Below are 17,828 nucleotides of genomic sequence, written 5' to 3' on the forward strand. Positions count from 1 at the left end.
TGCACTAAAAACATATAAAAAATACTGATTATCGCTGCAGGTTGACCCCTGTCATGTTATATATTAGTAGATTACTGTTATTGATGTATTATTGTGTAACCAGCTCGTATCTGCTTGAGGTGGAGCTGGTCGAAGTGTTTTGTTTGCTTTGAGATAAGTTCATTTAAAGCAGCGTATCATTTATATGCTAATTATAAGTTGTCGACGGCTCACAGCCAACGGTGCTAACAGCACTAAAAGCTCAAACTACGGGCAACAGAGCTAACAGAGTATACCTGAGAGGACAGTGTTATCAGCTGTAAGGGCCGAATGAGAGCAGTGCAGAGTGGTGGCGGTGAGCTAACCAGTGGAGCGTGCTCACATGTGCCAAAAGGCATGCTCGGCCAACCCGGCTATGTTAACAAAGGGAAGAGAACTTGTAACACAAGCCTTCTGTTATAAACTGCAACTCCCCAAACCCAATCCCCTGATGACATCACTATGACATCATTAAACAGTTGTTTCACAGGTAGAGCCGTGCTCCCCATAAAGGCTCAATGGGTGTTTACGTGTAAAATCAGTGCAGAGTTTCAGATGGTGGTAAATGGTGCACCTTTCTCTCGGCTCATCATGCTAACGACCTATTTCCCTTTCCGGAAAATTGTTCACCCTTTGTTAGAGCAATGTGGACAATAGCAAAATAGACAAATTACTACTTTCTGGCTGAAAAAGTGGTTTGACTGTAGAGCTCATTTGCACATCATGTCCTCATCATTTTAACTCACTTGTTCGTGCTGTTGATGTCAGTGGTATGAAAAGCAAGCCTCTGAAAACAGGATATTTATGACGATTCAAACCTTTTAAAAACAAAAATAGAAATCACAAGTTTGGATAATCTGGTTCCTGTCTAATGTTTAAACAGAAATGTGTTGTTTTGTCGACCGAGGTGATCGATGCTGTTGAGTTCATCTACCTTTGCTTTACTGCAGAACCAAGAGCCGGTGTTCTCCAAAGATGGCAGCAGATTCTTCCTGACTGTCCCGGTCAAACAAGGAGGACGTGGAGAGTTCCATCACATCGCCATGTTCACCACACAGGTGAAGGCCCAGTTTACAGTCACTTACCCTGAAGTTGATGCAGCGTATAGGCCACAGTTCTTACGACTACAGGATCTGGCTCAATCCTTTATTCTGACAGGATGGATGTTGTGTGTTTCCGCAGCTTTAATAGAGCTCTTTACTGTTATGTGCAGCCGAGTGTGTGCTTCCAAATGGTTTAACCAAATATTGAGGAAATTACTCACAGCAGCCTTTATTTGACATGCTGTTGTTGAGCTGTTAATTGAACTGCTGCCTTAATTGAGATACTTCTTGCAAGTGATTGATGATCCTTTCCTCTCCAACAGTATAGGCCCACTCATCAACACAGACACTAAAACGTCCCCATCCGTATCCAAAGAAAAGTTGCATGTTGAATGTTAGTAGAGGGGAACAGAGGTATTTAAAAGAGTTTTCACCTCTATGGTCAAGGTTTGGGTTGAGCTTATGGTTTGGTAAAGGTTAAAGGTTAAAGGTTAAGGTAAGATCGTGGTCATGGTAAGACGTAGTGTCCAAAGTCACACCCAAAGTTTACCCATCCATTCAGTAAAGATTTTACAATCGCTCCATTGTGTATAACTTTGTTTTACCAGAAGAAGTACCTCATTACGAATCAATACGAGGTACGTAGCATTCGCACATAGAACACAAAACATGGAGGTTGCAGAAAACAGACCACAACTGTTACCAAAAATTCACTCGAGCCGTGGCAACAATCATTAAACAGGACATTTATTCTTGCAAGAAGGAGACAGTTGATTCACATACAGTATACATGGATGAAGGCTGCTCGGAGATCTGTCCCCGAGCCTCGGATATTTATACTAAGTAAACAACAGTGTCACAGGCAATACGTCACGAAAGGATAACACACACAAATTGCCTTCATACAGCATATTCTATGTATTTGGACACTTTAACAATTCATTCTAGTACAAAGGTCACTTTTATAATCAGAAGACGCCATGAAGTATTGACGCCGTCTACAACTTTATTTACCATTACAAGCAGTGCTGAGTGTTCTTTTGGATAGACTAAACAGCTGTGGCGCTTTACGTCAGAGGAAGTTCACACAACGAGGACACATAAGGACACCAAGCTTTGTAAGCACACATTATATTTAGTCATTTAGATTTTGATTCTTAACAACAACCAATACTAAACATTTTTTTATTCTTAGTAGGTTGTACTTGAAAATGTGTCTCGTTGTGTGAACAGTTTTGCATGCCCTACCACCCACCAGCCTCTTTCCTGAAGGTGTGTGCAGACTGAACACAAACCAATGTTGCTTTGTGTTTGTCCAGTCTTTGGTGTGGAGTGTGTTTTGTAATCTTTTCTTGCTGCACATATATTGAGTCACAAACCCTCTGGATAAGCATACATTTAAGCAAACATGCATAAGCAAACGTCCTAAACTCAATCTGAATCGCCTCTTTATCAACTCTGCATGCAGCCACATCGTATCTATGACTCCATTCACACCTGGCTTTAAAATGTGTCTTGTATCCAGATTGTATCTTGGTCTGATTTTACCTGGTTACATTTACACCTGGTATTAATATGCGTCTCCAGTGAGATCAGATGCGATGAGAAGTCCTGATCCCCGTTAGCCGTAGTCATTCTCCACTACTAGCTCAGCCATTGCTAAATAGCTCAGCTGCGATATGAATTGCTACAATTAGCTTGTTAACTTCCGTCTGACCAAATTGCAAGCAAACACTTGGTCTCATCTTGACTCCATCCACGAGTGTCTTAAATATTAGTTTTGACAAGCATTCTTGCGGCTTTCTTGTGAGTAGCTTAGCTCGCTCACTCGCTAATGGCCGCTTCCTTCACGTTTTGCTGCATTGGCGGCCTTTTTGCGTAGTATTGTGACACTGAAGGTTCTCGTGTGGTTATCCTTGTGAAACGGCCGTGGTTAACATTGGGACATATATTAATCTTGTGTAACGTTGCAGATTAGGTTCAGGCAACTAAACCACTTAGGTTTGGGAAAAACATCATGATTTGGCTTGATATAAGTACACTTACAAACATATTATAAGCTAGGGACGCAATGTTAGGTCACTAAGTGACATAGCACCCCGTGACCAACGACCCATGACATAACAAAAATCCCTCCATTTTTGTTTCACACAGGACATGAGTAAAAGTCCAGTGTTTGTTTGGCCCATTCACCATCCCTCCCACCTGACCTTCGTAGACTCTTAATACTATGTCCGTTGCTCTGAGCGTCTAATAATGACTGATGGGTTTTGATTGGACTTAGTTGAAAGCCCAGTGCATCTAAAAATATCATCATACAGGCGCTAAAGGGTGCCTTGGTGCATCAGTATCACAACGTGGAGGGCTTCTGCCCGAGCATCGGTATTTGAAACCCTTGCTCACTCCCAGTGTCAAACACCGGCGCCACGCCTTAAACACGTTGTTGTTTGCATTTAAACTTGCGTTCGATGCCCTGACCACCACCTCCGATCCGATCACCGTCTGTCCTCAATGCGTTTTGGGTGCATTTACACCTTTACTTACATGTGGGCGGGCACTATCCGATTGCAATCCGATTTCCCAAAACACATTCTAATACAAGGTGTGGAAGCAGTATATTGCTTGCTTCGCTTTCAGAATTGACTTTCTGAGCACACCTTGAGGATTTGTGCAGCGTTATAACACAGTAATGCTAATACCACCTCTGCCTGGGCCGGACAAATGTCATTATCCACATGACTACAAGAGGTCGTTGACTGGTGGGCATTCACATAGGCCCTCATTTAACACCTACAGTAGGCTCTGAACCAATGACTGATGCTGCTGTTTGTCTGCACAGTTTCAGCACACAAATATCAGATGTTCATACAAATGACCTGTACTCATCTTCTTTTGCTTCTCTCAGTTCAGAGCAGATCAAAATGAAGTCCGACATCTAACATCAGGAAACTGGGAGGTGACCAAGATCATTGCCTATGATGAGAACACTGACAACCTGTAAGTCTGCATTCATTTCTTAATACACACTTAATAAGCTAGGTTCTCTTATCATTTACCATCTGTCCACTGATGAGTCACATTTCAGACACTGAACTCTAAATTGCATCATTTTCTCTTTAATTCACCATGGATACCACGCTCATACTGTACACAGAAGAGTGGTTTGCTAATCACATGTATAAATTCAACTTCAAGAAAGAGATAATGAAGTTTCATTATTTATGTTCATGCTTATTGGGATGTGTTTTCTATTTACAGTTATTTTCTCAGCACGGAGGGTTCACCACAAAGACGGCAACTTTTCAGGTTGGTTTGCGCCTCGTGTTTTTTTTCTATTACAGTGGCATGACATTCGTCATAACAAGATCTTTGCAAGACTCTGATATCACTAAGAGTGTACTCACTTTATGTCTCCGCTCTTTTTTCTTTTCTTGCTGCTCGCAACCATTTTATCATTAAAAATAAACGCTTAAAGTATAATGGTGTGTTCACACCAAATGCGATTGTTTGACTATTGGACTATTTGTGCTCATTCGCGTGAATCGCGCTGGACGGAGAGGGGGCGGCCTGAAAGCCGTTCAACTGTCCGCCATCAACCGTGGAAAAATAACCTCTATTTCTGCTCAGTACGTGTTGTGGAAGTCCCAGATATCACGGCGAACTAAACGCCGTGGATTTCATCGAGCTCACTGTCTAGCGAGCCACACGTCGGCTGTTTACTACAGCTTTATGAACACTAAATAAACTGATTTGGCTGTGATTTAACGGCAATAAACCGACAAAAAGGGACTCCGAAATAACTAGGTAATGATGCCTATTTGTACTTGTTTTCTCAATGGAGCTCGGATCGATCGGTGCTAGGCTATGCTAACATTATAGCAGCTCCATCAACACTCACAATAACGTCATCTACGGCAGCGTCTATTCATTGTTTGTACCATATGGTTTACACACACACATGTCTACACATAGTTTGGTCCGGTCTCTACTGATATGAGGGATCGTAGAGCTCTGGGTGAACACAGACGGCTACAGTATTTATTTCCTGATTCAACAACGGCAGGAAGTCACTGATGACATGGGGAGCAACTCAACGCTGATTGGCTATCACGCTGGAGCGTCACGCGATTTTTTCGCAGAAGTTCAAATATTTCAACTTCTGTGTTTTGACGTGTCAATCGCGGCAAATGCGCCGCGCCATTGCAAATTCGCGTTCATCGCGTCTGTACATAGACTTTGTATGTAATCTCGCCGCGTTCATCGCGTTTGGTGTTAACACACATTAAGGCTGGTATTATTTTGTTTTAACACAATATCTCAGGAGCGCCTGGAGGGAATCTCTTCAAATCTAGCACAAACGTTCACTTGGACCGAAGGATGAATGATGAGGTCAAAGGTCACTGTGACCTCACAAAGCACTTTTTTTTAACTCAACCACCGCAAGGTGCAATTTGTAGTGTTTCACAGTTCAGTCATTTGAATAGTTATTGGACAACTCTGATAATGAAGTTATTTGCCATAGAGCAGTAATCTGCATCAGGCTGTGACTACACTGATAACACATTTAGCTGGATGTGTTTTATTGCTGGTTTGGTCCTTCAGGGCATTGTTTGACCACAATAAGAAGATAAAGTAATGTCAGCATTACCCTCTGTCTTTTACTCAAAATGTTTTTGTGCCTCTTTGTCTTACTTTCCTGAAATCCTTATCTCCTCTCCCCAGTGTTAAAACGGTGGGTCTGTTCCCACGACGGTGTCTGACATGTGAGCTGAATAAAGCTCACTGTCTGTACTTCGACGCCGACATCAGCCCAGCAAACCAGCACATTATCCTCCGCTGCAAAGGTAGGCCATCACGCACCCTGACGTGGCTGCTCTTGAACCAGAGCATCTTCAGCTTCCACAACAACGGTTATGGAAATGATTACCAGAATGATTTTTGTAAAATTGTTCAGGGACGTGATTGCACAAAAGAGGGACACAACATAAAAAGCACAGCAGAATGGAGGAGGGCTTCCAACCGCTATACAACTGTGGAGAACTTCCCACATCACACACTGTGCAGCTGGATAAATATGCCGCAGGTTTTACAGAAGGACTAATTCTCTTCAAGGCTCTGCTTGAAATGACCTGTCTGAAGGCAGCCCACTGCTAACTGCATCATCTTTAAATCTCTCCCACAACTCTTTTTGTCAACTCATTTTGAATCAATCATCTCTTTTGACTTGTTTTTGGATCAAAGTAACCACAGTAGTTGTAGATTAACTCTACATATAGAGTAGTGGCAGTATCATTTTTCTCAGAAAAGTTTTTATTTTTGTGTAATAATAATAATTTAAATTTGTACTACGATTCAACATGCTGGAGAGCCTCAGCTTTTACCTTCAAATCAAAATTGACTTAAAATATGTGGAATTTAAGACAACACAACTGCAGATGTTTGCAGTTAAAAGATTCGAAAAATCTTTGAAATTTGGGGTTCTTTCTTGTTTTATGTTTCTAATTTAATCATACATTTTAAGTCTGAGATCATCTAGCAGATGTCAGGCTTTGCTGGTTGCAAACTGTCATCCTCCAACTACTCGCTCTTAAATTAATCTCTCATCAGTTCCAAATGAGAGGCATAAAATTAAACAGCCGCTCTATTGTGTATAATTACTTTTAGGTAGCGTAATCGAGCCGCAGCTAGCTGGTTTAATAGAGGGTAACTCTTTATATTGTTTGTGGTTTCAATTTATTTTTGAGCAGATGAAAGTGCTTCGTGCTCAGAAGCATTTGGGTTTTGGCGTGGTGATTTATTGGATAATAATGCCGTTCCCTTTCCCCGAAAGCATTACAAAATAATAGAGGAAGCTTGTTCTCTTCTGGGGGGGGGTGGGGGGGGGGGGGCAAGTTCACATAACCCTGACAAATCTGTCCTGACACCTGTTTGCACCAGGAAACACAACACAAGCCTTTTAATTCCCCTCCAAAAAAAAGAAAAGTGTCTGATTGGTTTAGTGTTGAAAGCCGGTACGTTCACATAATGAAACTATTTCTCAGTTTGCCATTCAGCAAAACCTGCCATCCTATTAACCTCCGACTAAGTATTTCACAAAGGGACATTGAAGAGAACTCACAGAATTTGACAGTCTGAGGCGATGCGAGTCACCTTTAACCCCTAATTGATGCAGGTAAAGTATGGAGGGTTACCAGAAAAATCGAGAAAATCAAAACGGCTGCCTGCATTTGACTCTTGTGTGGCTGCTTTACAGGACCAACCTTGTGACGCAGAAAATAAAAATACCATCCACAATGTCTGAAGATTTTTCTTTTTAAATTGTCGTTCACTATCTGCATAGCACACACGATCCTTCAGTGAGGATTAGATAACAGGATAATGATTGAATGACACTCACGGGCTTTTTTACTTCTCCTTTCAGGTCCTGGAGAACCGACTGTCATCCTACACAGCCTCAATAATTCAAGTAAGGAATCCATTCAGTCTGGTGAGAAATGACGGGCACATGACGACCATTACAAAGGATAAATACAGTTCCTTTCAAAATGGTGTATTTCACATAAATGTGGCTACTGTGGCTTTGTGGGGTCAACGTCTCAGCTGTTGAAATTCAGGGAAATTCATTTGTGTCCCCCGCAAAACAACGTATTAATCCAGGGGAAGCTGCATGAGCTTCTCCATTTGAATGTGATTGTATATGAATCTCTTCAAATGCTTGTCTCTAAGTCTGGCTGGAAGTAAACAGAAGGAAGCTGCCTGAAATGAACATTGTGGTCAACGTATCCTCACACAACAGCTGATATATCATCTCACACACAGTAAAGGCCTGTGTCCACATGGCGTCTTTTTCTGGCAGAAGAGCCAGAATGTTTCTATGACAATAATCTCTTGACAACGTATCACCACAACCACAGTTGTATGGTGGCCTAGCATCGCTCCTTTGCTTTGAATTATCTACTTGATGGTGATAAAATCACGACACTGCAACATTCAGTGTCCGCCCGGCTGATCTGCTCCCATAAATGGGCGTCATGATAGTGTGTGTCTGACAGTTCAGGACAAACAGACACGGCAAAAACAAGCTTCTCCTCCATTTACTACGGTGACGTCACCGGTGCTTTTCTGAAAAGTTCAGAGATTTTCAACTTGAAGCGCTCTGAGCGGCCGCTCAAAAGAAGGCGGCGTGCTCAGCTGCATGCAGCCGCATACGCGCTCTCCTCATTGGGAACAACTGAATAAAGACGCTGGCAGTCCCTATGTGGATGCAGGCTCATGCGATTTCCTACAAAAGTACAGCAACAAGGGTCAATTTCTGCTCGTTACATGCATACAGTCTTTTCAAAATCAACTTCTGGGGTCTCGTTCATGATAACAATGAGGAACATTGATTTTGCTCGATATCTACGAATGGCGGCGCATTCTTTTTCATCGGTATAGCTACGAACGCTGGATGAGTACAGCCTGTTATGGTCGCTGCTTCTTAGCACTGCAGGTCAAGCAGCTAAAACAACTTCTCAAGAAGAGATATTTTTGGGTAGGGCTCACTGTTCTTCATGCTGTTGAAAAAGGTTTTGAAGGTAAACTACATGTCGCCTTTGCTGCAAGTGAAACCTCTCATTTAGAGCATACAGAGAGGATTTTGTGATTGCGTTGATCTCTGAGTCTGAGTCTATTGAAATCTAGTCAAGGCACCACTTTAATGGGGGTTGGCCTTGTTTCAGAGCCATCAACAGCGTTGAATTGTGATCATCTCTTTTTGGGTCTGTTCTGGTCTCACATCTGGATTCCTTCCTCTCCCACAGGCACTCCCACTCTCAGAACACAGACACGTACAGTACACAAATGCTCCTTCTTGTTATCCATGCCTCTATGTCTGTCAGTGGATTTTTTACCCCCCTCAAAAGTTAACAGCTGTGCCGCAGAAAAGCAAGCAATTTGCCCCGGGTTATTTGGATAGGCCCTCCATCCACAGCTGGGAACTCAAGGCCCCCGGCGGGTTTCATAATGAGGCGTCTATTGATTCTGGGTTTTCCATTAGAAGTGCTGGATGAATTCCATTTCATTTAGGCTGCTCCTCAGATGGCTTGACTGGAAAAAATGGCCGAAACCATAGAGTCATTGTTTATTTACATGTGGAGAAAATATCGGTTCCCCTGTTGTCGAGGCCAGAGTGAGCAAGCTGCTGTGCGCCTTTTAGAAATGGAACCTTTTGACCGTATATCATTGTGCTCATCCAAGTTTAACAGTAGTACAAATGAGCATTATTGTCTAGGTTTGAATTAAAGGGGAACTACGCCCATTTTCAAAATGCATACAGGTCAGCTGCAAATTATTTTGTTTACTAACCGTATCCAGCTTTTTGGGGTCTTTTTTTGGTGAAAGAAAAGGCTGAAAGCACACATTTTGTTAAAAAAATGTGATTTGCCATAGCCGTTGATTGCATATTTCATATGATAATCGTATAACTCATTACAATTTGGAACCGTCTCTTTTATTTGCAACAGCTAAACCAAAAGGAGATTAAATCCAGGAATGTATTCAGCTTCCCGAACCTTTTATATTGACGACGAAATGAAACAATGTCAGGAACTATAAACGAGCCTCAGATCTCACCCGTCTCCTCCACACCTTCCATCTCATCTCATTACATCACCGGCTCCAAAGACAAAGCCTCGTGTCATTATAGGTCATTTGAATGCAGCGACACTCTGATTATTGGAAGCAATTGTTGCACTCTTATCATCCTTAAAACCCATTCCCCTCGTCTTCTTCAGATTACTACATCCTGGAGAACAACTCTTTGCTGAAGGCGGCTTTGATGCTCAAAAAGATCCAGCTGACTGACTTCAGAACTGTTCAGATGGAACATTTTGGTGAGTTGATTGGTTTCCATACTGTTACTGTAAATCACGATGAATTGGTGATACAATTGTTTATCTGTCGTTCTCCTGACAGATTTACCTTTGAAGATCTCGTACCCACCGGACTTCTCTGAGTCTCGTCAGTACGGACTACTGTTGCTGATGTACGTACCATTTGTAATGACACATTATACCGTGGAATATGCCAGAAAGGCGTACTAATAAACTATTTTTATTTCCTAATACATTGGTCCTAATACAACCCTTGGTCAGAACATTTATCCATGTAGCAATTAGGAAGGTCTTCTGTACCATAGAGCTCCAATGTTGTCCAAAAACCAGTAAAACACATCAGTGCGCCAAACTGTTACCCCGGGTGACATGTTCCCTCATTAGCATGGTGAACACACTATAGTTTGTTTTGACTCAATCCCACGTGCACCGCCGTGCTGCAGTAAAAACTCACTGTAGCCATAACAAATGATTAATCCGCAGCTGAAAGTATCCCCAACAAATACATACTATTTCCTCCTTTTATGTGTGTGACGTTCGCTGAACGCTACAGTGCCTAGCTGTTTGGGGGGTTTTACTGAGCTTTTTTAATAACATTAAATGATACGTTTTTTTTAGGATTTATGTCGTCAGAAGTAACCAATGTGCTTGGCGCTGTGTGCCACCGACAGGGATGAAATGTGGGAGATTATTGAGAGACGGACTAACATATTGTTGGTTTGGATTTGTTGACAATACGAAAAATGACTTTCAAATTATAACTAGGCAATCATGAGTTACGTTATTTACAAAGACCAACTGTTAGCAGGCTAGCAAACGAATCTGCAAACACAATCCTCCTCTGCACTTCTATAAATTCACTTAAATCCTATCGATTGATTGCTCTCTGCTGCAGCAGTTTGATTTCACTGGTTGGGATTCTCGGAGTTTGTCTTTATTCATCATGTCCTGTGTTCTGTTCAGTGACAGCGCCCCCGGTGGTCAGGCTGTGACGGACCGCTTCTCTCTCAGCTGGGACTCTGTGCTGGTCAGCTCAGACAGCATCCTCGTGGCTCGTCTGGACGGCCGGGGCAGCGGCTTCCAGGGTCAGAGGGTCCTGCACGAGATTCACCAGGGACTGGGAACTGTGGATGTTCAGGACCAGATCGCAGCAGTACAGTACGTTACCAGAGACACTAAATTCTACTTTAAACTAAGGATGTCAGGGTATCCGAAATTCAGTTGTCGATACCCACGGCAAAAATCTAAAACAAAACTATGAACCCAATATACTTCAGCATACACTCCATTATTAGTGTTACAAACATACTGTTTTATGTGAATTTATTATTAATCCCTAATCATCCGCCTCTAGTTTCTCGTCCAAAACTGCATTTTACAAGATTATATTAAACGCATCAATTAACCTTATCATTGACAACAGTCATTTATGCTGAATAGATCTTGAACGCATCATAATGTAACAAACTGCAAGGTTGTTTTTGCCCAGCAGAACAATGCTGCCCTCCGGTTGCTAACAGCTAACGTTGACTAGCTCTCCTCTTGCAGATTTCATCACAGATTTGGAGTTATCAGGGAAATGTTCTCTGGTACCCGGGACGAGGGGACTTGCGCCCTGATCCCTGGTACCTGGTCTCTGATCCCTGATCCCTGATCCCTGGTACCTGGTACCTGATCCCTGATCCCTGGTACCTGGTACCTGCTCTACTATAGAAAAACAAGTATCGTCAAGTTTTCTGAAATGTGGCATTGACTAGTTAGAGAAGTATCGGTTCTCACGACGTCCCTATTTTAAAAGCATGTTGTACATTCAAAACTAAAATTAAATGACATCCTCTTCAATGATGAACTTTCAACGTGATTGCACTGGTGGATTAATAACATGTTATGGGAAACAATACGTAGAATTGAAAACATGGTGATTTTTCAGGCTTACCAGTTGCAGCTGCTGCTTTGTTCTCCAAACACACTTTTAATTGAAATTTACACAGATTATAATTGTTTTCATCCCTTGGAGGTGCAAACAAGAAGAGTAAAGCATGCATTGCTTTTGTTTGCAACCTCTTTTCATGCATCTTAATTGTCAGCACTTGTCGATGCAGTATTATATTCCACTTTGTGTTTTTTTTCTCTGCTCTATTGTCCCTTGTCTACCAACAGGAAATGTTTCTCCGTGGTCCAGCTGAGCTTTTTTTACATTTCCAGTCAATTTCCTTTTGTTTCAAAGACGTGTTGTTAATTGAATTTGTTAATTGCTTCTAAAGAAATTCAACATTTCACACAAATAAATTTGCTTAAAAGATATTACAATCATACCTGCTTTTGCAGAATACTGTATTACTGGAATATGAGGAACAGTGGGGCCGATGTAAGTTAAACCTGGCGTGTGATTGGCTATTTCTCACACACCCTCCATGTGATCAATCACATGATCACTTGAGAGATGCTCTTAAAGCTTATTCAACACTTAAGTGTAAGTAGGAGTGAGCTATTTGATAAATGTGTCTTCTTTTTCACTTTTAGCAATGAGCTTTTTTTTGCCACAGAGGTTACAGCAACCTTATTTCAAAAAACAAATCTCATCAAACTATATTTGCTCATTACTTTGCATAACTTCTCTAAGTGCAAATAAACAGTAAACTGTAAAAAACGATATGACGAGTAGTGTAATGAAATAAAATGAAAGCAGGCGTTTACAGAGTTTCAGATGATATGAACATGTTCTCTAGCTGATATGGTTTGTGCTTTTTTCTTCCAGATTCATGATGGACTTTCCATATATTGATCGGACACGGATAGCAGTGTTTGGAAAGGTGAGCCCGTGTTCTCAGCTACAGTCCGATGTTAATTCAATATCCAGTCTGTGTTTGCAAATAGCACGCTGCTGCTTAGCAAAAATCCATGTATGTCAAAATATATAAAATGCTTGGTTGTGTAATAGTTTTTTTTGAATGATGTGTTTATGTGTTTATGTCTGTCTGCTCAGGGTTATGGAGCGTACATAACATTAATGATGCTCAAGTCCACTGACGGCATCTTCAAATGTGCGTGTGCAATGTCACCAGTGACGGACTGGAAACTCTATGGTGAGTTCAGAATCCCTCCAAGAGTCCTTCATCAAGTTACATTTACTCTCCTTTTATTCAACCCAGCTGTCAGAATTTATTTTTGGCTTTTCATATTTCTGAAAACCTCGTGACTCGTTGAACGTCAACATTTCTGAACCAAAAACACGTTTCATATCAGCCTCGTCCCTCGAAGGCAGAAATACACAATACCACGTAGTTAAGGTGAAGGATTGGTTAGGTTTAGGCAACAAAAGTGTTTGGTTAAGGTGAGAAAAAAACATGGTTTGCATTCGCATAGTAACAATATGTATCAAGCTTAACAAGTGTGAAGTCAACGTTTACTTTTACTTTCAGACGGGACACTAACAGTGGTCTCCTGGGTGAAAGTCCTGTGTTTGTTTGAAGTTCCCACCACTGTAACACCCATCCATGTGGACATTCTCTCTCTTTATACTCGCTATTAAACCACATCACTTAAATACCACTAACTTCCAATAACGGTTGCTCCATACTAGATCACTTGCTCCTCCCGAAGGTAAAAACATCCACAGTTAAATATAAATACAATGTCATATTCAACATACAGAATCTGTGGTTTGCAAAAATGTAAATAATTTTTTTCCTGGGGACCAAGCAGAAATAGTTTTTTCATATTCGCCACATTCAAGTATAAAAAATACCATGTTTGTGTGCAGAGTAAAAACTAAAGATGTGCCCGTTAAGAGTCTGTTTACCTCAGCTACAACAGAGAGGTGAATCTCAGTACAACTACAGTAAACATCTATAGACCAGAGTAGAGAGCATTCTTGTTAGACACTTAACACCTACACAAAGGTGTCATTTCCTCCTCACTGGAAGCATTTCAGGATGACATGTCGAGGTGCTTAGCTGCAGCTGAAGCACTGTCTACCTTAAGAATGTCTTACTTCTCATTTACACAGCATCGGCGTTCTCCGAGAGATACCTTGGCTTGCCATTACGGGATGACAGCAGATATCAGGTGTGTGTTCACCACATCCCCCCCCCCCCACACACCCACACACACACACACACACACACACACACACACACACACACACACACACACACACTTGTTTGCTGTTGATCTTTGAAAGTGTCTTGCCGAGACATCGCTGACACACCCACACTTAATCTTCCACAGTTACTGAATGCTGCTATCAAAGTCAAAGGCAGCAATGCTTCACATTTCCCTGTGTTTTTTATGCTCCATAGGATTTTGTCACTCATCTCTCTTTGGTAACTGTGTGCACCGGCGTGTCACATCACATGTTCTTTATAAGCTGCTGCTAAAGGGTTACCTGGCTCTCTCAGGACTCCTGCACAGACGAGATGTTTCGCTATCAGAGGTGTTTTCCACAGCGATAGGAACGAGCGCAGTGAGGGAGAACAAAAGGGCTTGTTTTTTCCGACCACATTGTAAACAACTACCCAACAAATCTGTCCCGAACAAGTAATTCACTGCTTTCAGTATGTTTTCCTGTCTGCAGACTTGATTTGACATCTTTTTCCTCACAATTTGCGCAAACAGTGATATCCCAAGCATAGAACAAATATTGTCAATGGGAGATCCTTTAACACTTGAAGATCTCTAATTGGATTAAATAACCGTGTCTGTGTGTGTGTCATGTAATCAGGGTATGATGCAATTTACCACAATGTCTTTCGTGTCATCATATTTCTGTATTTTTATTGTTTTCTTCAATGTAAATTAGCATGTCTATTGATCAATTATCTCCCCTCTATTTCTGATTTCCTCGCAGGTTTCCAGTGTGCTGCAGAACGTTCAAGCGCTCCGGGAGCAGAAACTGATGCTGGTGCACGGCACAGCAGACGGTAAGAGAAAATAGATTGCGATTGAATGAAAACACTGTATCTGCGGTGCATCGCTGCTGAGCACAAAGAAGCAAGCACGTGCTGGCACGCAATGAGGCAAATGGTTTTTAATCAAAAGATAAAAAGGGGAAGTGGGTTATCTAAATTGATGCTGGGATTTCCAGAGGAAAACATCCGTGGGTGAGCCAAGCATGTTGAACGCATGTTTGTTGAAGTATTTCCATCCTGATGGAATCTGATTGTGTTTCCCAGCTAGGATTCAGTCTGAATCTTGCTGACATGTCTCATTTTTTTGTATTCCCAGCCAATATCCACTTTCAGCATACTGCTGAGCTCGTCAAGAACCTTGTGAAAGTTGGAGCAAACTACTCCATGCAGGTGTGTATCGAGACAACGCCACCGAGGCACAATCTTTATACTGCGTTTGTTAAAACAGGGATAGACATGCATTCATTGTATAATGTCACATGTACAAGATAATGTAAATAATACTTTTCGAAAGTGTCAAAATGTATTTAATCAGCTCAAACAACCGAATTATATGTGTTAACACTGCTGCTGGGGTGTCCGACAGGTGTCATTATTCCCTCAGACAATCACTGTCAACTGAATGTTCTTCAGGTTGAGTAATCACAGACTGTACAGAAACATAAAGAGAGAGTTTGTACGTTTTTAAGAGGATAGAACGGGGCTTATCATCATCAACAGCAGGCATTTAACTGTTTGGACTTGATTATTTAAAATTGGGCAATGTGGTGGAGGAGAGATCCACTTTATAGCCTATATTAAAGGATCGTTCTGATTTATTCCAACCTATCGTAATCTCCACAAATGTGACAGTTTGAAATGATTTTTATAGAAATGTGTTTTATTTGTGAAAGCTGTTGGAGGTTTGCACAGCTTGCACCAACACCAAAGCAGTAAAACAGCAGAGAACTACAATGATTCACACTGAAGATGGAAATACTCTGGGACCGGACAGGAAAACCTTCCAGAAGCATTGTTTCATAGACTGAACTTTAGCAATTATTAACAAACTCTCATCTTGATTAATTGTGTCTTTCCGAAACATAGTACTCTGTTTTTATTAATCAGGTTGCTTATAGACAAGATGGAGAATATGGCACCGGAGGTCCTGTAATGTACTGCACAGACCACTAACTGCAAAGGATGTTTTCTTTGTTCATGTATCTGATGCAATGTGCAATTTCTAGCTTAATAGAATAAACAAAACATGTAGAAAACTAAATGGACGTCACTAACAGGTCTCAGTTGACCACAATGATATGAAGTGCAATAGGAATGACAAGATCTTAAACTTGCTAAATCTGATTCAAACAAATGAAGCAGACTATATATACAAGTTGTCAAAGTCCTGGTATTATGATTTATTTAGTTATTTAACAAAGATATATGCAAACTTAACGGAGTAATTCAACTTGTGGTAAAGAATGATAAGGAGTTGTGGTAAGTTCTGCCCCAGAGACACAATAGAAACACACTTCACCACAGCTGGATGACATTCTCTGGCATCTGATGAAGACACAAGTGGCAGCCTTAAAATACAATTCTATAGCAACTGATGGGTTGATAGAAACAAAGGTATAATGCAATTCAGGAAGGCCAGAGAACAAGTCTTTCTTGACCCCCTTAAACAAGCAAATGAAATCACTGAAAGACACTCAAGAAAAAGGGACACATGTAGAAGTGTGGAGCTACAGAACTTAAGACGACTGGGATCCTGAAGGGCCTTGTGGTTGCAAATCATTTCCTAAAATATTTTAAGAGAATTTCAATTTCCTGTCGTTTAAATAACAATGCAACTGGATTGCATTTTTAGCAAATTGATGAGTCGAAGATGAATAAAATTACTTAATTCTTAAACAATTCAAAAGTAAGAGATGGTTGCAGACTTTTCTTTAAAAAGTACGAAGACATTTTAACATTGTCTGCTACTTCCATGGACCATACATTGGTCATTAGAGGAGGGTATGTCTCTCAATGTTCGGAAATATAGTAACTCCAGTAGGGCAGGGTATCGTTCAAAAAACAGTGCCAATACCAGCACCCTTAAAGTGATACCAATACCAGGACAGTACTGCATTTGTCATCCATCATGTGAATGGTCACTCTGTGTTTGTCCCACTGGCTAGCTAAGTGCTGCACAGCGATCATGCTGCGCTTATTGCTGATGACGCTGTCCCCTAACCCACGGTGGCATAGTATACACAACGTATTAATATACTCTCTGTTGTTTCAAAATCTACCAAAAAAGTAGGACAACACAATCATTTTTCAGCTGTTCAACCCATTACACATTAAATTGGATACAATCATATCTATCAGACAACACCCAGTGCGTTTGGGTGAATAACATATTGTCATCAACAAGAGCATGTACTGCAGGGCTCTATATTTGGCCCATTGCTATTTAGTTTGCACATCAATGATCTCACCTCTGTGTGTGATGATATAGAAATCCTGTTGTACACAGATGACACAGTCATATACACCCATGGCGGAGAAACCAAACAAGCGGCTGCTCAGCTGTTTCAAACAGTGGAAAACGATGCAAATTCGCTCAGATTTTCTGTTCTGACTTTGAATATTGGGAAAACGGTAACAATGTATATCACTAATGAGCACAGACAAAAGACAATTCACTAACAAGGACCACGCACATAACTGTATGAGTTACTTAGCTGTTATTTTGGATCCTACACATCCTAACCGAAGAGTCTAATCACTGTGATATACTTAGTATGTGCTAGAAATTGGTGCGATGGGGGGGAGGGGGGGGGGGGGGGAGGGTTATTTCTATTTGCCCAGCAACTGCCGATGCAAATGAGCTAGTAGCTAAATCTTGTAAATTATATATTTTCCTTATGAGATTAATGCTCTGATCCCTGACAAATAAATGAAGTAAATTAAACTAATTAATAAACTACCAGGTTGCCCAGAGTCTAAGTCCA

General features: G+C 41.2%; 1 protein-coding gene across 1 annotated transcript in view; it reads left to right on the plus strand.

The window, feature by feature from the left end:
* Positions 1-17,828, plus strand: part of dpp10 (dipeptidyl peptidase like 10) — a gene marked incomplete at both ends in the record, with an annotated part of 203,278 nt that overhangs the window by 184,873 nt on the left and 577 nt on the right. Inside the window, 13 exons of the mRNA XM_079169617.1 lie at positions 969-1,076; positions 3,967-4,058; positions 4,320-4,367; positions 5,784-5,905; positions 7,483-7,527; positions 9,836-9,934; positions 10,017-10,086; positions 10,898-11,092; positions 12,693-12,747; positions 12,921-13,020; positions 13,944-14,002; positions 14,784-14,856; positions 15,161-15,234. Coding sequence (XP_079025743.1) covers positions 969-1,076; positions 3,967-4,058; positions 4,320-4,367; positions 5,784-5,905; positions 7,483-7,527; positions 9,836-9,934; positions 10,017-10,086; positions 10,898-11,092; positions 12,693-12,747; positions 12,921-13,020; positions 13,944-14,002; positions 14,784-14,856; positions 15,161-15,234 — 1,140 coding nt within the window. The remainder of the gene's footprint in view (positions 1-968; positions 1,077-3,966; positions 4,059-4,319; positions 4,368-5,783; positions 5,906-7,482; positions 7,528-9,835; positions 9,935-10,016; positions 10,087-10,897; positions 11,093-12,692; positions 12,748-12,920; positions 13,021-13,943; positions 14,003-14,783; positions 14,857-15,160; positions 15,235-17,828) is intronic.

The sequence above is a fragment of the Pholis gunnellus genome (assembly GCF_910591455.1).
Source record: "Pholis gunnellus genome assembly, chromosome: 12".
Lineage (NCBI taxonomy): Eukaryota > Metazoa > Chordata > Actinopteri > Perciformes > Pholidae > Pholis > Pholis gunnellus.